The sequence below is a fragment of the Excalfactoria chinensis genome, chromosome 4 (genome assembly GCF_039878825.1).
Source record: "Excalfactoria chinensis isolate bCotChi1 chromosome 4, bCotChi1.hap2, whole genome shotgun sequence".
Lineage (NCBI taxonomy): Eukaryota > Metazoa > Chordata > Aves > Galliformes > Phasianidae > Excalfactoria > Excalfactoria chinensis.
Genome location: NC_092828.1, coordinates 77,177,499 through 77,195,257, shown reverse-complemented (window position 1 = coordinate 77,195,257; position 17,759 = coordinate 77,177,499). Strand labels below are relative to the sequence as shown.

At 53.1% G+C, this 17,759-nt stretch overlaps 1 protein-coding gene and 1 long non-coding RNA gene across 3 annotated transcripts in view; one reads left to right on the top strand and one right to left on the bottom strand.

Annotated features, from left to right (window-relative positions):
* Nucleotides 1–7,878: 7,878 nt before the first annotated feature.
* On the bottom strand, nucleotides 7,879–9,095 carry POU3F4 (POU class 3 homeobox 4). The gene has a single exon (XM_072336523.1). The coding sequence runs from the start codon at nucleotides 9,009–9,011 to the stop codon at nucleotides 7,920–7,922; it is 1,092 nt and encodes a 363-aa protein (XP_072192624.1). The 5' UTR covers nucleotides 9,012–9,095; the 3' UTR covers nucleotides 7,879–7,919.
* Nucleotides 9,096–9,699: 604 nt separating this feature from the next.
* Nucleotides 9,700–17,759, top strand: part of LOC140251896 (uncharacterized) — an 80,617-nt gene continuing 72,557 nt past the window's right edge. For both annotated transcript variants that reach the window (XR_011903485.1, XR_011903486.1), the window contains exon 1: nucleotides 9,700–9,959. This is a non-coding gene — a long non-coding RNA (uncharacterized lncRNA). The remainder of the gene's footprint in view (nucleotides 9,960–17,759) is intronic.

The following is a 17,759-nucleotide window of genomic DNA, read 5'->3' as shown; positions in this document are numbered from 1 at the left end:
CTGTATATTGTTTTGATACATGGAGAGTTGCTCTAAAGCAGCACGATTTGGTTCATATTGATGGGTTCCTCCAACAAGAATACTACCTGAAGTTTTGCAAGACCCCTGGCTTTGTGAATACTTCCCTTCCCCATCACTCTATTCAAGCAGTGGAGTGCCCAGTTGACACGGTTGCTCTTTGTTCTGTAACACATCCAGGTCTTGGTGAGGAGTGACAGCAAGAGTTCTTCACTTGTTTTCTCAGCTACTATGCACACCATTCTACCTCTGAGGGGATCCTTTGGCAGAATGATTCTTTCCCTTTTGGAGACCATCCCAAAAATGTTGATGCCATTACTGGCCAGCACTCTTGCTGTGTGACAAACTCCTATTAATCTGTCTTGCACTCTGCACTGCCATCCTTGTGTGCGCCCACCTCTCCCCACCTACTGCTGGTTCTCTTCCTTTCTTTCCAGCTTTGGTTATTTCAGAGTTGAATTTGCTTTGTGCTAGCTCACCCCTATTCTGACAGCGCCTTTGCCAACTTTCCATCGCCACTGCAGGTACCAGCAGCCATTGGGAAGTTTGCAGATCTGTGGCCAGCACTCTGATTTCTTGGTGCAGCATCAGCCGTGCAAATACCAGGATCATCCAGGTAAAGCAGATGTGCCTTGACTTTATCAGTGTTTTAACCCTCATCTTACATTGGTTCTAAAATGCATATTGGCAGCAGCAGCAAACCAGTTGTGTAGTGATGGTGTCGGAGGGCATTAGAGGTGTTACCGCAGGTGTACTTAAGTTTCAGGCTGTTGGAGATGTTTGGTTTTCACGTTCATAGCTGATTGTTTCATAACACAGAACTTTTGGAGAAGGGGAGGCAGCCACAGCAGCACCAAACCTGCGGCTCTCTGTGATTTTGTGGATCACACAATAATACCCACTGCAGTTTCCCTTTGAGCCCTCCTGTTGCTGATAGAAACATGGAAACATACAACCCACTACCAGGAGGGAGGGATTTTTCTTCTTCCTCCATTGCAGTTTCTGGCCACTCTCTGGCCATCAAAGTCTGATGATGTATGGGGTGTCTACTGGTGTTCCACTTTTCTCTCTGTGTTTATGTCCATCTATTTATGGTTTTATATCACTGCTCATGGCAGTTCGAAGAACCATCCCTCTCCATTACTTCCTTCTGTATTGCTCCTCACACTGAGGGAAATCTTCATCTTTAGCAGCATCTTCAAATTTTGCTTTAAAATTCATCTTTGTGGTTCCTGGGTAAAATTGTTCAGTATTAAACTGCTCAGATGTTCCAGCTGGTGCCCACCACATTGCCCTAGCCAAGACTCTATAGAGCATAGGACTGGAAGGCTGATGGCCATGGTCCATCTAAAATCCCCCAGGAAAAATAAAGACCCAGGTGCAACTGCTTCCACTTGGGTTACCAAAACTGTGCTTGTGGTAGGGTCTTCCTTCACGGTAGGGTCCTTCCCATGAGATCATACAATCAGGTTCAGGAAGGACCAATGCTGGGGCTGGATGCATTGGCTTGAGTAGACATTTTCCATCTCCACAGGCACTTGTTAATGTACTGTAGCTGACTTATGAAGAATGTTTAGAGAAGATAAAAAGAATATATATATATATACATGCACAGGGTTTAATTGGCTTATGAGCCCCATTGTCATGTACAAGTGGGATGGGTAGCCTGTAGTGGTCCAGGCAGGCTTAGAGGAGACTGTGGGACCAAGGAGCATTGTCCTTATTGTGTGTCAGGGGTCTCCCAAAAGTTTTATTTTCTACATTTTATCTTACAAACTCTGAGGACTGAAGGAAAGCTCCAGTCTCTGCTCACGTCTCCTAATTCCCCTGTGGGCAGCTGCTGCTTGTGTGTGCCAGAGGTGCAATGCTGGTGAGTTCTACAGTGACTCCTTGCTGAGCTGTATAGGTTGGGTTGCTGGCATCATCTCTTCTGTTCTGGCTGTTTCAAAGGGGAGAATTAATATTGTGCTGTTGTTGCATTGCCTTTGCAAAATTTGCCATGAGAATGGCTTCACGCTTTGCCATTTTCTGTCCATAATGTTAATGCCCAGTATAGTCTGTGGAAGACTATGAACATTTAATAGACCCATAAACACAGGCTTTAACCTTTTCAATATTTGGCACCTGACCAACCCCCACCACACCGTGTCCCCCGGAGCACTGCTGCCAGCAAGAGGCATGGCTACAGCAAAGAGCACCCAACAGCACCAACGTCCAAATGGTCTGAGCGTTGCAGCTAGCTGCTACCTCCCTTGGGATACACAATATGTTACCGCCATGCTGGGGCTTGGGCTGGGGAAATGCCCAGGATATTTGGCATGAAATAGCAAAAAGTGTTTTTGTCATCAAGGGTGAAGAATGTTACAGAGTTTGTACACAGGGAGGCCACACATTTGGTGCAGTTGGAAATCAGCTGAACTTTGTGTACAGCATAGTGAGTGGCCTCGCTGTATCAGGCAAGGAAGGCTTTACTTTTTAATCTGGATTAAGGATGAATGCAACAGGCACTGCTCTGCTGAGCTGGGGTTAAATTGTTCTGCTCTCCATTTCTGTCCCCAGAGCAGAGTTTGGGGCAGCTGGGTAACTTAGAAGGAAGATCCCAGGCAGATTTCTGCTATAGTTTTACTGTAGTGTGGGTGCCATACAACAGTATCACTTACTCCCTGATGTATTTTTTTGTTGTTAAAATGTATCATGGCTGTATAATTTGGGGTGCTGTGCTCTGCCTTGGCTATGTGCAGGGAAGGGTGTGGGAGCTGCATGTGCACGGTGCAGCACTGCCCATGGTGAGGATCTGCCCTGCAATCCCCATCCTTGAGCTGAGCTCCTACTGCTGTGCTGCTTCTCTACATCAAAGGTAATAAAGTTTTAAATCAATGGGGTCTAAACGTATGCAGAGCTGTAATCTTTCTGTCGGGTGGGTAATCCCCCCATGACACTCGCAGGACAGCTTCTGCAAACTCCACGTCCTAGCCCTGAATTAGCATTTCTTAGGTCGGAAGGACCTGCTGTGTCCATACAATGCATGTGGAGCTCAGCGCAAAGCACAACATCTCAACAGCGTTTGTAATTCTGTGTTAGCAACTCCATTTGCAGGAGCTGGAAAAAAGCTGTGGCTGACTTTGTCCCTCCTGCAATCATGTTTTTTGTCTGGATTTTGACTTTATTCCCCCCCCACCAGCACAGCCTTTGCACTGAGCTCCCAGCACCAGTCGGCAGCACTCGGTCTGGTTGAGGCAGATCGCAGGGCCCAGGGTGCAGTGGTGTGACACAGATCCCATCCTCCAAGCAGAGCCATGGCCAGAGGAGCTCAGGCACTGCTGTTAGCCATAACCACGTTCTGGTTAATGAAATCTGCTGGCTGTTTTTTAATGATTATTATTATTTCCCTTCCCAAAGATAGAGATGCAAAACAAAACTTCACGCCTCAGCCAAAAAAAGAAAACAAAATCAGTGCAAAAATGGCATTTGGAGGCTGGGTAAATATTATTTGTACTCGAGGCGCAGATGCTGAGGGATGGCACCACTGAGGAAAAAGATCCAGGGGAACGCGGGGTCACGTTGGGTTCCTCAGCAGTGCCAACAGCAGCCAGAGGCTGCAGCCTGCTTCTCACCGTTGCTGCAAGATGGGTGTTCTGACAAATTCTGCTTTGCAGAGCACTTGCAGTGCTGCTTTGTGGCACGGTGCTGAGCGGACGGACCTGCAGAGCCTGGGGTCAGGTGGGAGCACAGCACTGCAGCTCACCACTGCATTTGGGCTTTCAAAGCTGTTTTCTTGCTTGAAATCCTGTGTCTCTGCTCTCAGGGTGGAAGCAGAAGCCTTGCTTTCTTTTCATGATGTGAAAGCAAAAGTTATTTAGTTTGGCCCCCTCTGTATCTTACTGCTAACAAAAATAGATGCTGCTTGCTCTAATAACAGTCCGTTTTGGAAATTATTTACCATTTAGACTTTGTCCACCCTAATTGCTTTTGATACTTCAGAATATATGTAATGGAAACCAGCTGAAAGGCCGTGGTTTAAAAATGGGCTCTTGCACATTGGAAGTAAATTTTATCCTGCAATCAGCCCTCAAAATCTTAACTGCAGCTCTCACGTCTCCTAACTCTGTAATTGCTGTGGAGCCTTTCTGGTCTGCTGGTTGCAGGCCACAGTGTGGGGAAAGGGATAAGCAGTGCAGCGTGGGGCTGACCCTGGGTTTGGGGATGTGCAGTGGGGCCGTGCCTGTGGCGGTGCCTTCTGGGATGTGCAAAAGCACAACGAAGGACTTACATGCACAGCCACCTCCCTGCATTAAGTGGAGGCTACCCCGATGGGTGAGGGGATGAGTTGTGCCCATGGGATCAGACCCAGTGCTGAAGGACCCATATGGCCGCATGCTGGGGTCCGCTTGGCTTTAATTTATAAAGCCACTGCTTAAAAACAAAGACAGACAAACTTTAAAAACCCTTCCAAGGAAAGAATTTAAGCCTCAGTCAGAGGCAGCTGGGTGTGGGACGCCCATCCGGTGATGCATGGTTCCTTAACTTTGCTTCCAAGTGCATACCCTCCTCTGGCCCTGTTCTGCTGCAGGAGAGCACAGCTTTGGGGCGCATTCAGACGCTGCATACAGAGGAAGCCTCACATCCTCTTCTAATACCTTAGCAAGCTAAGATGCTTCAACCTCAAAAACTGTTAATGGTATTGAACGGTTCATCAGAATCCCAAAGCAGTGTAATTTCTCGCTACCAGTGATGATCCTTCCAGCCCCTTCTTGCAGGAGCAGGTGTGACATCCCAGCACTAAATCAGTCTCCCATCACTGTGAGTGGCTGTGGGTGCGCACCATCAGTCCTCCTCACGGCCGTGCCAGGCCTTGGTGATGATTCTTGTTATTGTGATTTTTAAATGATCTCCTAAATTCAGAGGAATCCCTGACCCATGAGCGTCCAAGTTCCCTCCCTCCCCCCTCTGGTACCGCTTTGTGCTCGGGGTGCCGGCCGCGTGGGGCACGGCACAGTGCGCGGCGCTTGACATTAGGTGGCACAAACGAGTTTCCTTCTGCTCGTAGGAACACTGATGCACAGGGAATAATGAGACGAGAATTGTCTTTTTAAAATGAATTTCTCCTTCCTTGTTTTTTTCCCCCCCCTCCGGCTTTCAAGTAGTCCTTGAAGTACTTTTGCTGATGAATTTACTTCTTTCATCGCCTCTCTTTTGGCTGTAGGCACAAGACTTGAAAACGACCCAAATGCAGCCGCTCTCTGTGCTGGCTGCAGAACAGCCCCGCGGCTCGGAGGGGGTTCATTGCGGTGGAACCCCTCCGTCCTCCTTCGGCCCCGCTCCCCTCTGGGGCTCATTTTCGCAACCTGCGGCCGTCAGCTCGCGGCTCTGTGCGGCCGTCGCGTTGCGCTGATCGAGACGCGGTGCGCGGGGGTCGCTTCCTCCTGCCGTCCTTCTCTCGCCTTGCTCCCGCGGGCCGCACGGTGCCCCGCCCGCAGGGAGCCGGCCCGCAGCCGATGCCTGTGAGGCCGTGAGGCCGTGACCCCCCGGCCCGGCCGGGCCCGTTGCGCAGAGTTCGACCCCCGCTCCTCACGGCCGCGCCCCGCAGCGTCCCTCGTCGGTGGCGGGGCGGAATGCCGCCCGGGCCCGACCCCTTCCCACGGGCACCGCTCACCGCACGGGATGACCCCCCCAAACCGCCCCGGGCCGAGCCGCGCTCTCCCCTCTCCGCCCGGCAGCGCCTCGTTCCCCGCAGCCCAAGTCGGAGGCTGCCGGCAGCGCGGAGGGGGCAGCGAGGCCGAGGCCTCCCGTTGAAACAAACCACGCACCGCACCACGCGTCCGAGCGTTTTGTAAAAACGTTTATTTAAACCTTTTTTTTTCCTTTTTTTTTTTTTTAATGTTGATTTTTTTTTTGTTTTTCTTTTAATTTTTTTCTTTTTTTTTTTCTTTTTTTTTTTTTTTTTTCCTTTTACAACAACAAAATATTGCGTCCTTAGAAACCCCTCCGCCCGAGCCCGGCCGAGCACCACCCGTACAGCGACTGCCCCCGTGTGCGGCCCCGCACCGCTGGGCCCTCCGCTTCGTTCGGCTTTGGGTTCTATTTGCTTTTGTGTTTGGTTTTTTTTTTTTTCCTGTTTTTTTTTCCTTTTTTTTTTTTTTTTTTTTTTTTTTTTTTCTTTAAACATAATGCGGGATTTATTGAAAATAAATAATTGTCGGCAACTGCAATAGGCAATTTTGGATAAAATAGTTGAAAAAAGCAACCTTTAATGAAAATAGCGTTTATTATACATCAGTTACTAAATGAATAAACTAAATGATCTTTCTTTAAATTAATAACTTCCAAAAAACGTTTAATATACAAAACTGTACAGTTATAAAGTTGGCAGAAATAGGCAGGTCCTCAGTGTCGAGATTTTTATTATTTTTTTAATTTTTTTTTTATTTTTTTTTAATTTTTTTTTTTAATAGCGCTTACTGAAAAATACTTGAAAAATAGAAATGTCGAAAGGAAAAAAAAATCTGAAGGCCGGGGGGAGGGGGAGCGGGGCACGGCCCCAACCCGGCCCGCACCGCTCGGGGCCCCGTCCTTGTGCACAACGTCCAGGGGGGCGGCACGGCTCGGCACTTCCCTATGCTGAAAGAATGGGGTATGGCATTAGCGTTGTATTGACTTGGATCTCCTTTTGTTTTATGTATGTGTTTTTGTTTTGTTTTGTTTTGTTTTTTCCCCCTCCCGGTCTAATATATATATATATATAACATTATATAGGTATAATTTTATATATATATTTTTTTCCACTAATCCAGCATCCCTGTGACGCGGAAATAAGCTCAGCGTGAACCAAATGCTGCTCCCCCGCTCCTCCCCCTCCCCCCAAATCACGTCCCGTGTCCCCCCCTTCCCCGCCCCCCCCTTCCCTTTTCGCTATCGAAACAAAACACAGAGAAACTGATTTCCGAAGCCAAAGCGCAGAATTACGAAGGTGTTTTACTACAGACCTCTCCATCTGGCGCTGACCGAAAAGTCCCAAAGCCCGGGCAGTACGAAACGCCGCGGGCTGGGGGTGATGCCTCATTTCGGATAGCTCGGAAATTATTATTATTAATTATTATTAATTTTTTTTTCCGGTTTTTCATTGGAGGGGGAAGGTCAGGGATTGGAACCTGACCGACTGATCGGGAGGAGTCTTTGGGATGGAAGGGGAAAGCTGTGAGAAACAAGCCGGTTGATAGCGGGGAGCCCCGGGAACGGCGATGGGAAAGGGAACGGGAAGAGGAGAGGAAAGGGGATGGGGAAGGGGAAAGGGACGGGAACGGCAGAGGGATGGGGACGGAGAAGGGGACGGGGGTGGGACGAAGGGTGGCGGCCGCCCTGCCCCGTCCCCGCTCGGTGCCAGGCGGGGAGGGAAGGACGCGGGACTGCTCGATTCGGTACAAATTAGCTCACAAATATTGTGTACAGTTTGTAGTAAAACACCTCAGCCATTTAAAAACCGCTATAGAAGTCTTTAAAAATGCAAAACTAGTCTATTGTAAAACAGATTCACCTGAAATACAGCTGATATAACCAAGGCGCTGGAAGGTTATTCATAGGCACACGTCTGTCTTTTTCCTTTCTGTTGGGTTTTTTTTTGTTTCGCGTTTTTGTGGGTTTTTTTCCTCTTTTTTTTTTCTTTTTCTTTTTTTTTTCTTTTTTTTCTTTTTTTTCCGTTTTGTTTTGTTTCCCTCCGTCCTAACGCGGACCGAAGCCCGCCCGGCTCCGCGAGCAGCGCCCATCCAGGGGCAGGCGGCGGACACCCCCGGCCGTCCGCGGGCGGCGCTCAGCCCGGGCCGCCCCTCCGCGGGGTCGGGCGGCGGCGGCGAGGCGGGGGGGGGGTCGGGCGGCCGCGGGCAGGTCCGAGCCGGCGGCAGCCCCGGTCAGAGGTCGTGGCAGGCCGAGTCCGTTTTGACGCCGTGCGCGTACACCTCGTGCTGCTGCTGCTCGCCCGGCGGCGTCATGCGCTTCTCCTTCTGCCGCCGGTTACAGAACCAGACCCGCACCACCTCCTTCTCCAGCTGCAGGCTGTCCGCCAGCGAGGAGATCTCCTGCGCGGCCGGCTTGGGGCACTTGAGGAAGTGCGTCTCCAGCACGCCTTTGACACTCACCTCGATGGAGGTGCGCTTCTTCCTCTTCCTGCCCTGCGCCGCGATCTTGTCGATGCTGGTGGGGCTGCCGGTGGACGAGTCGGCCTCCTCCAGCCACTTGTTCAGCAGCGGCTTCAGCTTGCACATGTTCTTGAAGCTGAGCTGCAGGGCCTCGAAGCGGCAGATGGTGGTCTGCGAGAAGACGTTGCCGTAGAGCGTCCCCAGCGCCAAGCCCACGTCGGCCTGGGTGAAGCCCAGCTTGATGCGGCGCTGCTTGAACTGCTTGGCGAACTGCTCCAGCTCGTCCGAGGTCGGCGTCTCCTCGTCCGAGTGGTCCTGGCAGTGGTGGCCGCCCAGCTCGCCGTGCTCCCCGGGGTGCAGCCCCTGCGGCGGCGGCGGCTGCTGCGCGGCGGCGGCGGGCGGCGGCGTCAGCCCCCCGTGCTCCAGCACGCCGCCCACCGCGAAGCCGGCCTGCGGGTACACGCCGAGCGGGGGGGGCTGCCCGGCGGGGCCCAGCGAGCCGCCGTGCGCCGGGCTGGCCCCCCAGGCGCCGGGGTGGTTGGCGTGGGGCGAGTGGTGCGAGACGTGGGGCGAGCGGTGGTGCAGCAGCGCGCCCAGCTGCAGGTCCTCGCGGCCCGGCTTCACGTCGGGCTGCTCCAGCGGGCCGCCCGCCAGCGCCGAGGGCCAGGGCGAGGCGTCGCTCAGGCTCGTCACCCAGTGGTGGCCCAGCGGGTGCCCATTGCCGGGGACGCCCTGCAGGTACTCGCTCTGCAGCAGTTTCTGCGGGTTGCGGAACGGGCTCCCCTGCTGCATGCCCGCGCCGTCCGCATGGGCGAGCGAGCCGGAGCCGAGCAGGCCGTAGGGGTTGGAGGCGGCTGTGGCCATGGCCGCCGCGCAGCCCCCACGAGTTATACTGAGCCGCCGCCGCCGCCTCAGCCTTTGACATCCACCGGCACGGCGGCCCGGGCAGCGGCCGCCCGCCGACTGGCAGCCGCGGCGCCCAATGGGGGCGCGCCGCCGGCGGGGCCGCGCCTCGCGGGCCAATGGGGGATGAGGAGGCCGGCGGGGGGGCGGGGCGCGGGGAGCCGGGCTCCGCGCGGGCCCGAGGCAGGAAGTGAATCACTCCGCCGCGGCTCCGGGGGCCGGGCGCGACGCGGCCCCGCCGCTTAACTCCTTCCGCGCCGGGCGGGGCCGGGGTCGAGATGCGGGGGGGGGGGGGGGGAGCGCGGGGCACCGCTTAAATGGGGAGCGGCGGGCGGGCGGCGGTGCCGCGCGGGGGAACGGCGGCCGCGGGACCACCCCGGAGAGCGCGTCCCCGCAGCCCCGCGTCCCCCCGCTCCGTTACGCTCCGTTACGCTCCGCCGCTCCCCCAGTTGCCGCGCGTTGTCCCGCGTCACACCGAGCGCCCAGCGGCTGCCCCGGGCCGAGCGTGCCCGAGGAGAGGAAACAACAAACAAACGAGCGAACAATACAACCCGCTACAGCCCGTGCAGAAACTCCCCCCGCCCCCCACCCAGGCGCTCGGCGCGGCCGTCACCCCGCGGTGCCCCCTCCCCTCCCCGCGCTGTCCCGCTCCGTGCGGGGCTCCGCGCTGCGCAGTGGCGGTGCCGCTGACGGGCGGCCGCGGCGCGGTGCCCTTATTGGTTTGAAATTCCATTAAATATATTGCAAGAGCGCCTAGGTTAAGCTTGATTTAAATTTGCATACATTTTCATATATTTAGCAGAAATAAAAGAAGGCTTGCAGCTACCAGAAAGTCATTAAGGCATTAGTTTCCCTGAGAAGACAGATCTGAAGAAAATTCAAGAAAATGAGAAAATTGATAGAAAGAAGGTGAGCTCCCCCCGGCCCCCTTCCAGCCCCGCTTTTCTACTTCACCACTAGAACAGCCCCGGGAATTTCTCGCCGTGGCTCCGACACGGCGCTGCCCGCAACGGGGCTCGGCCGGGGCTGCCCGGGGGCACCGCGGGATCCCGTTCCGCCGCCCCCTCCCCATCTTCCCCCCCCACCCCCGGTTCTGCTCCCCGGGTGCGGTCCCGGTCCTCGGGTGCGGGTCCCGTCGGGCGACGCGGCCCAGGGACAAACTCGGCCGAAAGTTTGCGGCTCTTCGGGAAGCGGCCGGGAGCGAGAGGAGGGGTCAGCGCGGAGGTCAGGGGATGACAAATGTCCCTGGGAGAGGCGCGGCTGCGGCGGAGGGCAGCGGCGGAGCGCCGCATTCATCACCGCGGAGGGCGGATAAAGAGGGACCGCAGCCACCCGCTTGTTTCTTCTGCTTTTTTTTTCCTCCTCTCCCCGCCTTCACCAGCTTCTCAAAATAAATCTCACCGGAGCGCGCGGGAGAGGATACAGATATATATACGTATATAGATATATTGATAGATACCTCCACGCTGTATAAAAACGTAACTGCGTTACTGAGAATTAATTTGCGCTTGAACTTCCGAAACAGTTTTTTCTAATCCCATCCGCCCGTGCGAACAGACGCGGAGCTCCGCCGCTTAATGAAGGCAGAGCGTGGCAGGGAGATAAACCCGACCGTCCCATCCTCGGATTTGCCGCCGATGTGCCGCTGTCGGGGACGGCGCTGCCGTCGGACGAGGCTCCGTGCCTCCTCTGGGCGCGTTTGGGGCATTTTAAAGTGTTTTTATCTGCATATAGTTAAATCTCGGCGCTGTTCTAACTAATCTGCTGGAGAGGGTTTCTTTAGCTCTTTCCTGTCAGTCTAACTTCCCAAGTGTAACAGATGCCGCTCTCAAGCGGTCCTTTCTGCTGCTTTTCTTTATTCAGCCTCGCATATTTCTCCCCATGATCTGGGTTTCCATAGAGAGAGGAATAAAAGGGGGACCATGGCCACAAATCCCCTGCCCCATGCAGAATAAAAGAGCCTTATTCAATAGCCGACCCCGTCTGGACATGGGAGAAAAATAAGTACATGCAAAGCTACTGTTGCAAGAATTTGTAACTTATTTTTCATAGACTGGAACCCATTAAAGTAAAAAAAGTTTCTGGGTTCGGACCGAGCTGTGCGGCCCTTCGGCTCCGGTGCCTCCACGCTCCCCGTTCCCCAGCGAACCCCCAGCGTTATTTTCTTTTTTTTTTCCCTTTTTCTTTTTTTCTTTCTTTTTTTTTTCTTTTTTTCTTTTTTTCTTTTTTCTTTTTTCTTTTTTTTTCCTTTCCTGCTAAATCTTTGGCACGAAAAAGCTCGCACAATAGCCGAAGGAAGCCTACCGTCTCGGGGCAGCTAGAAGTCGCTATAGAGAAAGGCCGGCTTTGAAGTGGAGGAGCTGTCATTGTGGCGGAGTCCCCGCGCCCGGCGCAGGCTCGGCCGGGACGGCCACTCTCTGGGGGCACTGCTCGGAGCCCCCCGGCTCGCAGCGCCCTTCCCGGCTTGGGATCGGGGCGGGCGGCGGAGCGGCAGAACCCCGGAGCAGGCAGCGCCGTCCCCGCTGCCGCTCTCCGTGGGGGGACGGGGGCGGCTGTGCCCGGTGTGCCCGGTGCGGGGCTGCCGGAGCTCCTCCGGTTGTTGCGGGTGTGAGCGGTGCGGTGGTGCGGCTCCGTGCGGCGGGGAGCTCGCGGAGAAGCGCGAGGAACGGTGTTGTTATCACGCGTTTATTATATTTTAGAGGTGCTGGTTTTTTTTTTTTTGTTTTTTTCCCCTCATTGTTCATCCGCAGGAGGAGGAGGGGAAAAAAAAGAAAAAGGTCTAAAAGGGGTTCGTTTTGATTGTGTTTAATACGGCATGAAGCTCGGAGCGGTAAGCGGCGGCTCGGTGTCATGACCTCTAGATTGAAAACTTCACCTTCAACACAAGTTCACTCCGGAGCCAGGACGAGTCGGGCTGCGCTCGGTGGGAACAAGTGCAAATTTCCAAACAGAGTCAATCAGAGCAGGGAGGGGGGAGGTGTAGGGGGCTGGGGGGGGGGTGTGGGCCGGGAGGGCATTCGGCGATCCCGGAGCCAGGAGTTGAGGTTCTCATTGTGTACTTTCAAGGCGCCGGTACGAGCACCGCCGGGCTGCGGAGTTGCTTTGTGCAAACCTAACCTGCACGGGGGAAGGTTGGGAGGAAAAAAGAGGGATTTACGGAGTATTAGCGGAAATTAGCCAATACCGGCACAAGCTCAATTAGTTCTTTTTTTTTTTTTTTTTTTTTTTTTTTTTGGTCTCTGTTGGCTGCTCTCGAACGTGAGTAAACGCTGTGCAGGGAGAGAGAGAGGAGGGAGAGCTCGGTGCCAGCGCAGAGCCGCAGCTGTGGCGGACGGACAGATCGCAAATGAACACTGTCCCAATGTCAGAGCGGCCGCAGCCCCCACTGCCCCCGTTAGCACCGACCCCCCCACACCCCGCAGCGGCGGGGCAGCGCCCGGAGCAGGGTAGGCAGGGACAATGGGCGAGGCACGAGCAGAGAACCGCAAGGTAAATGGCATTTGTCTTCTAACCGCTGCGCTTTCCAAATCGTTCTGTGCGGCTCCTCGCTGCTCTGCTCCGATCGCCATTCATTATCTCTCGATATCTATTTAATTATTATTATTATTATTATTTTCCCACGTCGTTAATGTTTGAGAAATGGACTTGCTGGGGGAAAAAAAAAACAAAAACACAAACAAATGTCGTTCATTTGTGCACGAGCACGTCGCTGTTCTCTGCCAGCTCGGCGGCTGTGCGGCAGGTATCGCATCGAACATTTGGTCGGTTTGCAGCCGAGAGCAAAAATAGTCCGGGAAGTGTCTGCAAAACGCCCATTTGCAGCGTGGCACCGCTCTCGCAGTGGGTTGCGTTCTCCCAGGATTAAATCCACGGAGGGCAAGGTCGGGTTTGTTGTGCTCAGAGCAGGCGGAGGGGCTCGCTTCGTGCCGTGCATGGCTGTAAGGTCACGGGAGGAGTTAATAGATCTGCACAACAATGCGGATCGCTTCCCTTTACGTAGGCGCTTTCCTCACCGTGCGGTTGAGACTCGGCGTGGTCCCCGCTCTGTGCCCGGTTCTCCCGGAGAGCGGCGGTTCTGCCCACGGTGCTCCCCCTCCGCCGGGCACGGGGAGCCGAGGGCCGCCTCGCAGCCCAGGGCCCACCTCCCATTTTCATTATTTAGTTAAAATACAATTCCCGAGCGCAGATTCCTGCTAGGGCATATTGAAAGGAGAGTGGCTTGGATTTGAGAATAGCACCAACCCGCGTGCTATTGAACCTCTGTTGACTAATGAGACATCGAAGACAAATAGCTCTGTTCCGAGGAGGACGGATCCCTGCGTCGCTGTTTCTTGGTTTACCGAAGAATTCCAATGTGTGTTTTTGTTTTTATTTTTAACTATACGTTTCCCCACCTTTCTCATTCAGCCCGCGAATCGCTCTGTGATGCTCGCGGTCCTGCAGAGGGATCTCAACGCCTCCTGCAGCCCGAGGTGCCGCGTCATTTCTCGGCTTACGCTTAGAAATACCTCTGTGGCACCGCTAATTCTTTGTTTTCGCATAGATGAAATGTTTACACTTTAGTGGCAAGTTTACTCCCCGTCTCATCCACGTCGCGCCAATCAAAGTCGTTATAAAATCGGAACTTTCAGGCCGGGCTGTGCCTCTGAAAGACGTTTCCTTCGCGAATCGCTCTTGGGCGATGCCAGGGAGAGCTCAGGGACACGAGGTTCGGGGTTCTGCGATTCGTTTCGCCACTCGGGACGGTGCCGCGCAGGTGGATGAGCGGTGACAGCCCCCAGCGCGGCGCACAAAGGCTTGGCCCGGCCCCTGCCCGACCACCCCTCCCTCCCCCCGCTGCCCTCGGGACAGCCCCAGGGCCCGAGCCCCGGCCTGCGTGAAGAGAGTGCCGAGCACCGAGCAGCACGCGGCCGTGCTCTCCCTCGGCGCCTCTTTCTCCTGGTTAAAGCCACCCGAGGCCACGGCGGCCCTTTCCCCGGTGGTGGGGGGAACAGCGGGAGGGGAACGGGGCCGCACGCGTGCGGATCCGAGAGAGCCATAAATCAGAGCAGTCCCGAGGACAAATCGAAGCGCGCACGGGAGAAGAGCCATTAAAGGAGAGCCGCGGCCCCTCGGCGTGCCAGCGCTCCGCTGCCCGCTAGGAATAAATAGAAATAAATCAAAGTCGAGGGTTGAGGGGGGCGGGGGGGGATGCCGGGAAATGCCCTCCGCAAACTTTCCCCGCGGTCTCCGCCGGTATCGGCTGTGCCTTTGTTGTGCTCCGGAGCCGCCCCTCCGCCGGACAGCGGCACTGAGTGCCACCTCCGAGTGCTCCCCGCTCAGCGGACCGCTCCGAAATTACTAGTAGGGGATAAGTAAACTGCGAGTAAACAGAGTGAATTAGGGTGATTCTCTATCAGTTTAATTTATGTTTTATAGTTAGTTTAGCCTTCTGATTTGATTGCCTTAGTAATGTGAATTGCCTACAGCTGCTGATGATACAGCTTTAATTCTGCTTTAAAGGTCATGTAAACATGTGCCTGTAGCAGAAGGAATGCAAATTCAATTCCCTTTTAATGCTGCCTCACATTCACTTCGCAGCCCTCACCTAGGAAATGAGCGGGATTTAATATCAAACTGTCTTAACGCCCCGATGCCGTTACGATGCCCTCGGAACGCCCGGGGGCGGCAGGGCTGGGGGTGCCCCGCTCCGCCCGGAGAGCAGCAGCGGGAGCGCCGTGCAGGTGTGTGCGTGCGGGCTGGGCTGCGTGACGTAAGGCAGAGCGCTTCGTCCTGCCGTGCTCCGGGGGAAAAGAAAAAGAAAAAGGAAAAAAAAAAAAGGAGGAAAAAAGAAAAAAGAAAAGCAGACCTTCCCCCCCCCCCCCCCCCCCCCCCCCGCCCGTTTTGTTCACAGGGTTTTTAGTGAAGTTGCTGCGAAGTTTCGTGGTGGAAGCCTTTGAAACGACGCTCTCTAACGAGCGGGGATGAGCGTCACAAAAAGACACTTTGAACAGGGAGCGATGTGCCCCCGCGAAGCGAGGACGGCCGAGGAGCAGCCAGCCCGCCCGGCTCCGCGCTGCCAGGCCGGCACAGCCGTCACGGAGCCCCGCTGCCCGCACTTCGCCCTTCGGAGCCCTTCGGCGAGACGCGACCGCGGCCGCGATAGTCAGCGTCCGGCTGGCACTGGCCCCCCAGCTCTCCATGCGTCTTTGAGGGCTCTCCCTCCCTTCAGCGAGGCCTGGAGCCCGGGTGCCCCGGCCCCAGCTGCCCTCTCTCCCTGCCCGCTGTGGAAATAGCCCGTGGGGCTGAGGGACCTCCGGCACCTGCCCCTCTGCTCGCAGTGCAGAACCCGGTGCTGCCGTGCCTCTCTCCTTCGCGAGAAGGAGCGGTTTCTGCAAAATCTGGATCCTTGTAGTAACAGCTCATTGGTGATTCTGTTAATGTTGCACACCTCATTAAATAGCCCCAAACATAAGGAGGTTTAAATGACTTTATTGAATTAAAAATAGCATAGAAAATCACCTACGGTACTTTCATCAAATAATTAATGTAAACCATATACATACATAGAGAGATTCCTTTTAACAAATCTGTTCATAAAATGCGCAGGGGTTTACTTAATGGCTGGAATAACCGAGAGCAGCACGCCGTGCTCCGACAGCCAGCCACACTCGCGCACTTCCTAATGTGTTCTTGTATGTTTCCCTGAGTGTTTTTCTTCCTTATCTTCTTTATATCTGAAGTTCTATTCCCCTCCTCTACTCCATGTATTTGATCATTTTTTCAAGTCCCTTGGCTGAACCAATCTCTTTTCATGCAGAGGATAAAAAGAGAAAAACTTCAAAGTAGGTTCAGGTAATTAACAGCTGAGGGGAATATAATCTAAACCATAGGCCCTGCTTTGCACCCAGGTCTGCTTTCAGAGCCAGCCGGCAAGGGAGTGCCTATTCCCTATAGCATCCAAATCTGCTTCCTCTGAACAGCTTTGCCAGGCCTCCAGTTATCACATCTGCATTTCAAACACCATGTCTCTGGCATTAATTATTAATTAGCCTACAGTCACCCCAGAGGATTTAAGTTCCAGCCTGCACATACTTATTCATTGACCTCTATCTTAGTTTTTGTTGGAAAAAACCCACTAGAATGCTTAATAATTTCCTTTCTCTCAGACCCTCTGTTCTAGTTTCGTGGAGGGGAAACAGTATATTTTCAGAGATGGAAAATCACAGGGTTGTCTAGAAATTTGTTTAGAGCAAAACGCTATGTCAGGAGTTTGAGCAAACCCCTTCAAAAGGTTTAGCAGGAATTTGGTGTCAGTATTTCTACCTCTGACAAATGAATTTATGGATTTCCCAGAACTGAGAGCTGGTGGATACCAACGCGGCGCGGTTCAGCTCTGTGCGCAGCGTTGCTCAGTGTGCGCTTTACAAATACAAACTGGATTTAATTACTGGGTTGCACACTTATATGATCAAACTAAGGCAAACGTTTATTCGAAAGCTCTGGGGTTACACTGCTGTTGACACTAGTGAGAATGAAAAAAATGCTGTTGCGAGGCACATTAGTACTTGGGCGTTACATATGCACTCCATCCTCAGGAATAGGTAACTGAAGAAGTGTATTTTATGACTGCTTTGCACAGTTCCTACAGTAGCTTGGAAGATGAAGCAGAATAACTGTGGATCACACTGCTGCTTCCCTGGTCAATCTATGGGCTCATATTAAGCTACCTGAGTTAAACACTTGGAGTGACCAGGTAGGAACCAGGTTATGTGACTTACATTCACAACACCATGTGAAATTCAAAGTGTTTGTTATAGTTTGGCTGAGCTGTGTACTGGGTACTGCCTTTGTTAGCGTATTTTAATATTACAGTATCTCAAACCTCAGAATGAGTCCTACTTTAATACCTCAAGCAATTATCCACACATAAACGTCCTTAAATATTGCCATGTTTTCTCATTTTTATGTGTGTTACTGTCTCAAATAATGATGGAAACATAAAATATTCCTACACTTTGTTTCCTAAAGAAGTGTTTACTCTGTAAATCACAAGGTCAGACCAGTTAACTTATACGCCAGCCTAGAATTGATTTTTGAAAGCATTTAATCTGCGCCTAAGACTTCTGAATTTCTATTTAGTGAACGCTATGGAAAAGAGGGCTGATGCACAAACACGTGTAGTTAAACTGCTGGGCTCCCTCCATGGGCAAAAACACACTGTTCAAAACTGCAGCTCAAACTGCCCTTTCTGTAAGATCTTAAGCCTGGAGTGTCCGTGCTTCAGCAAATAAGCACCTGAAAATAAACATAGGGACCAATGCTGTAGGTGTCCGTCAGGTATCTCTCCGTGACTTCCCTGGCAATGTGCAGGATTTGGCTGCTCCTGGGCTTTCATTACATTCACATTTTCAGAGCTGATCTGGACAGCGTTCAGTGTTAGTTAGTAAATATTTTGGCCTCTGCTTCAGATATTTGGAATTACTCTCACAGAGGATTTTAATAGCGAAAGTGTCTCTATTTCAGAATGAAGACGGGAATAGGCAGCACTTCAAATTCCATTATTCTTGTTTATAAAATAACAGAAGTCATCTTGCTGTCGAAGGAAGGTTCTAGACTATTTTAGTAACGTGTCCAGGACCTTTTAATCACTTCTCCAGTGATACTAATACCAGCAATAACAGCAATAATGAAGAAAAAAAAAACCTAGTGTGAAACCAGGGCTGGAAT

Excerpts from the sequence above, each read along its gene's own strand:
- POU3F4 (XM_072336523.1), bottom strand. The coding sequence starts at position 9,011 with ATGGCCACAGCCGCCTCCAACCCCTACGGCCTGCTCGGCTCCGGCTCG.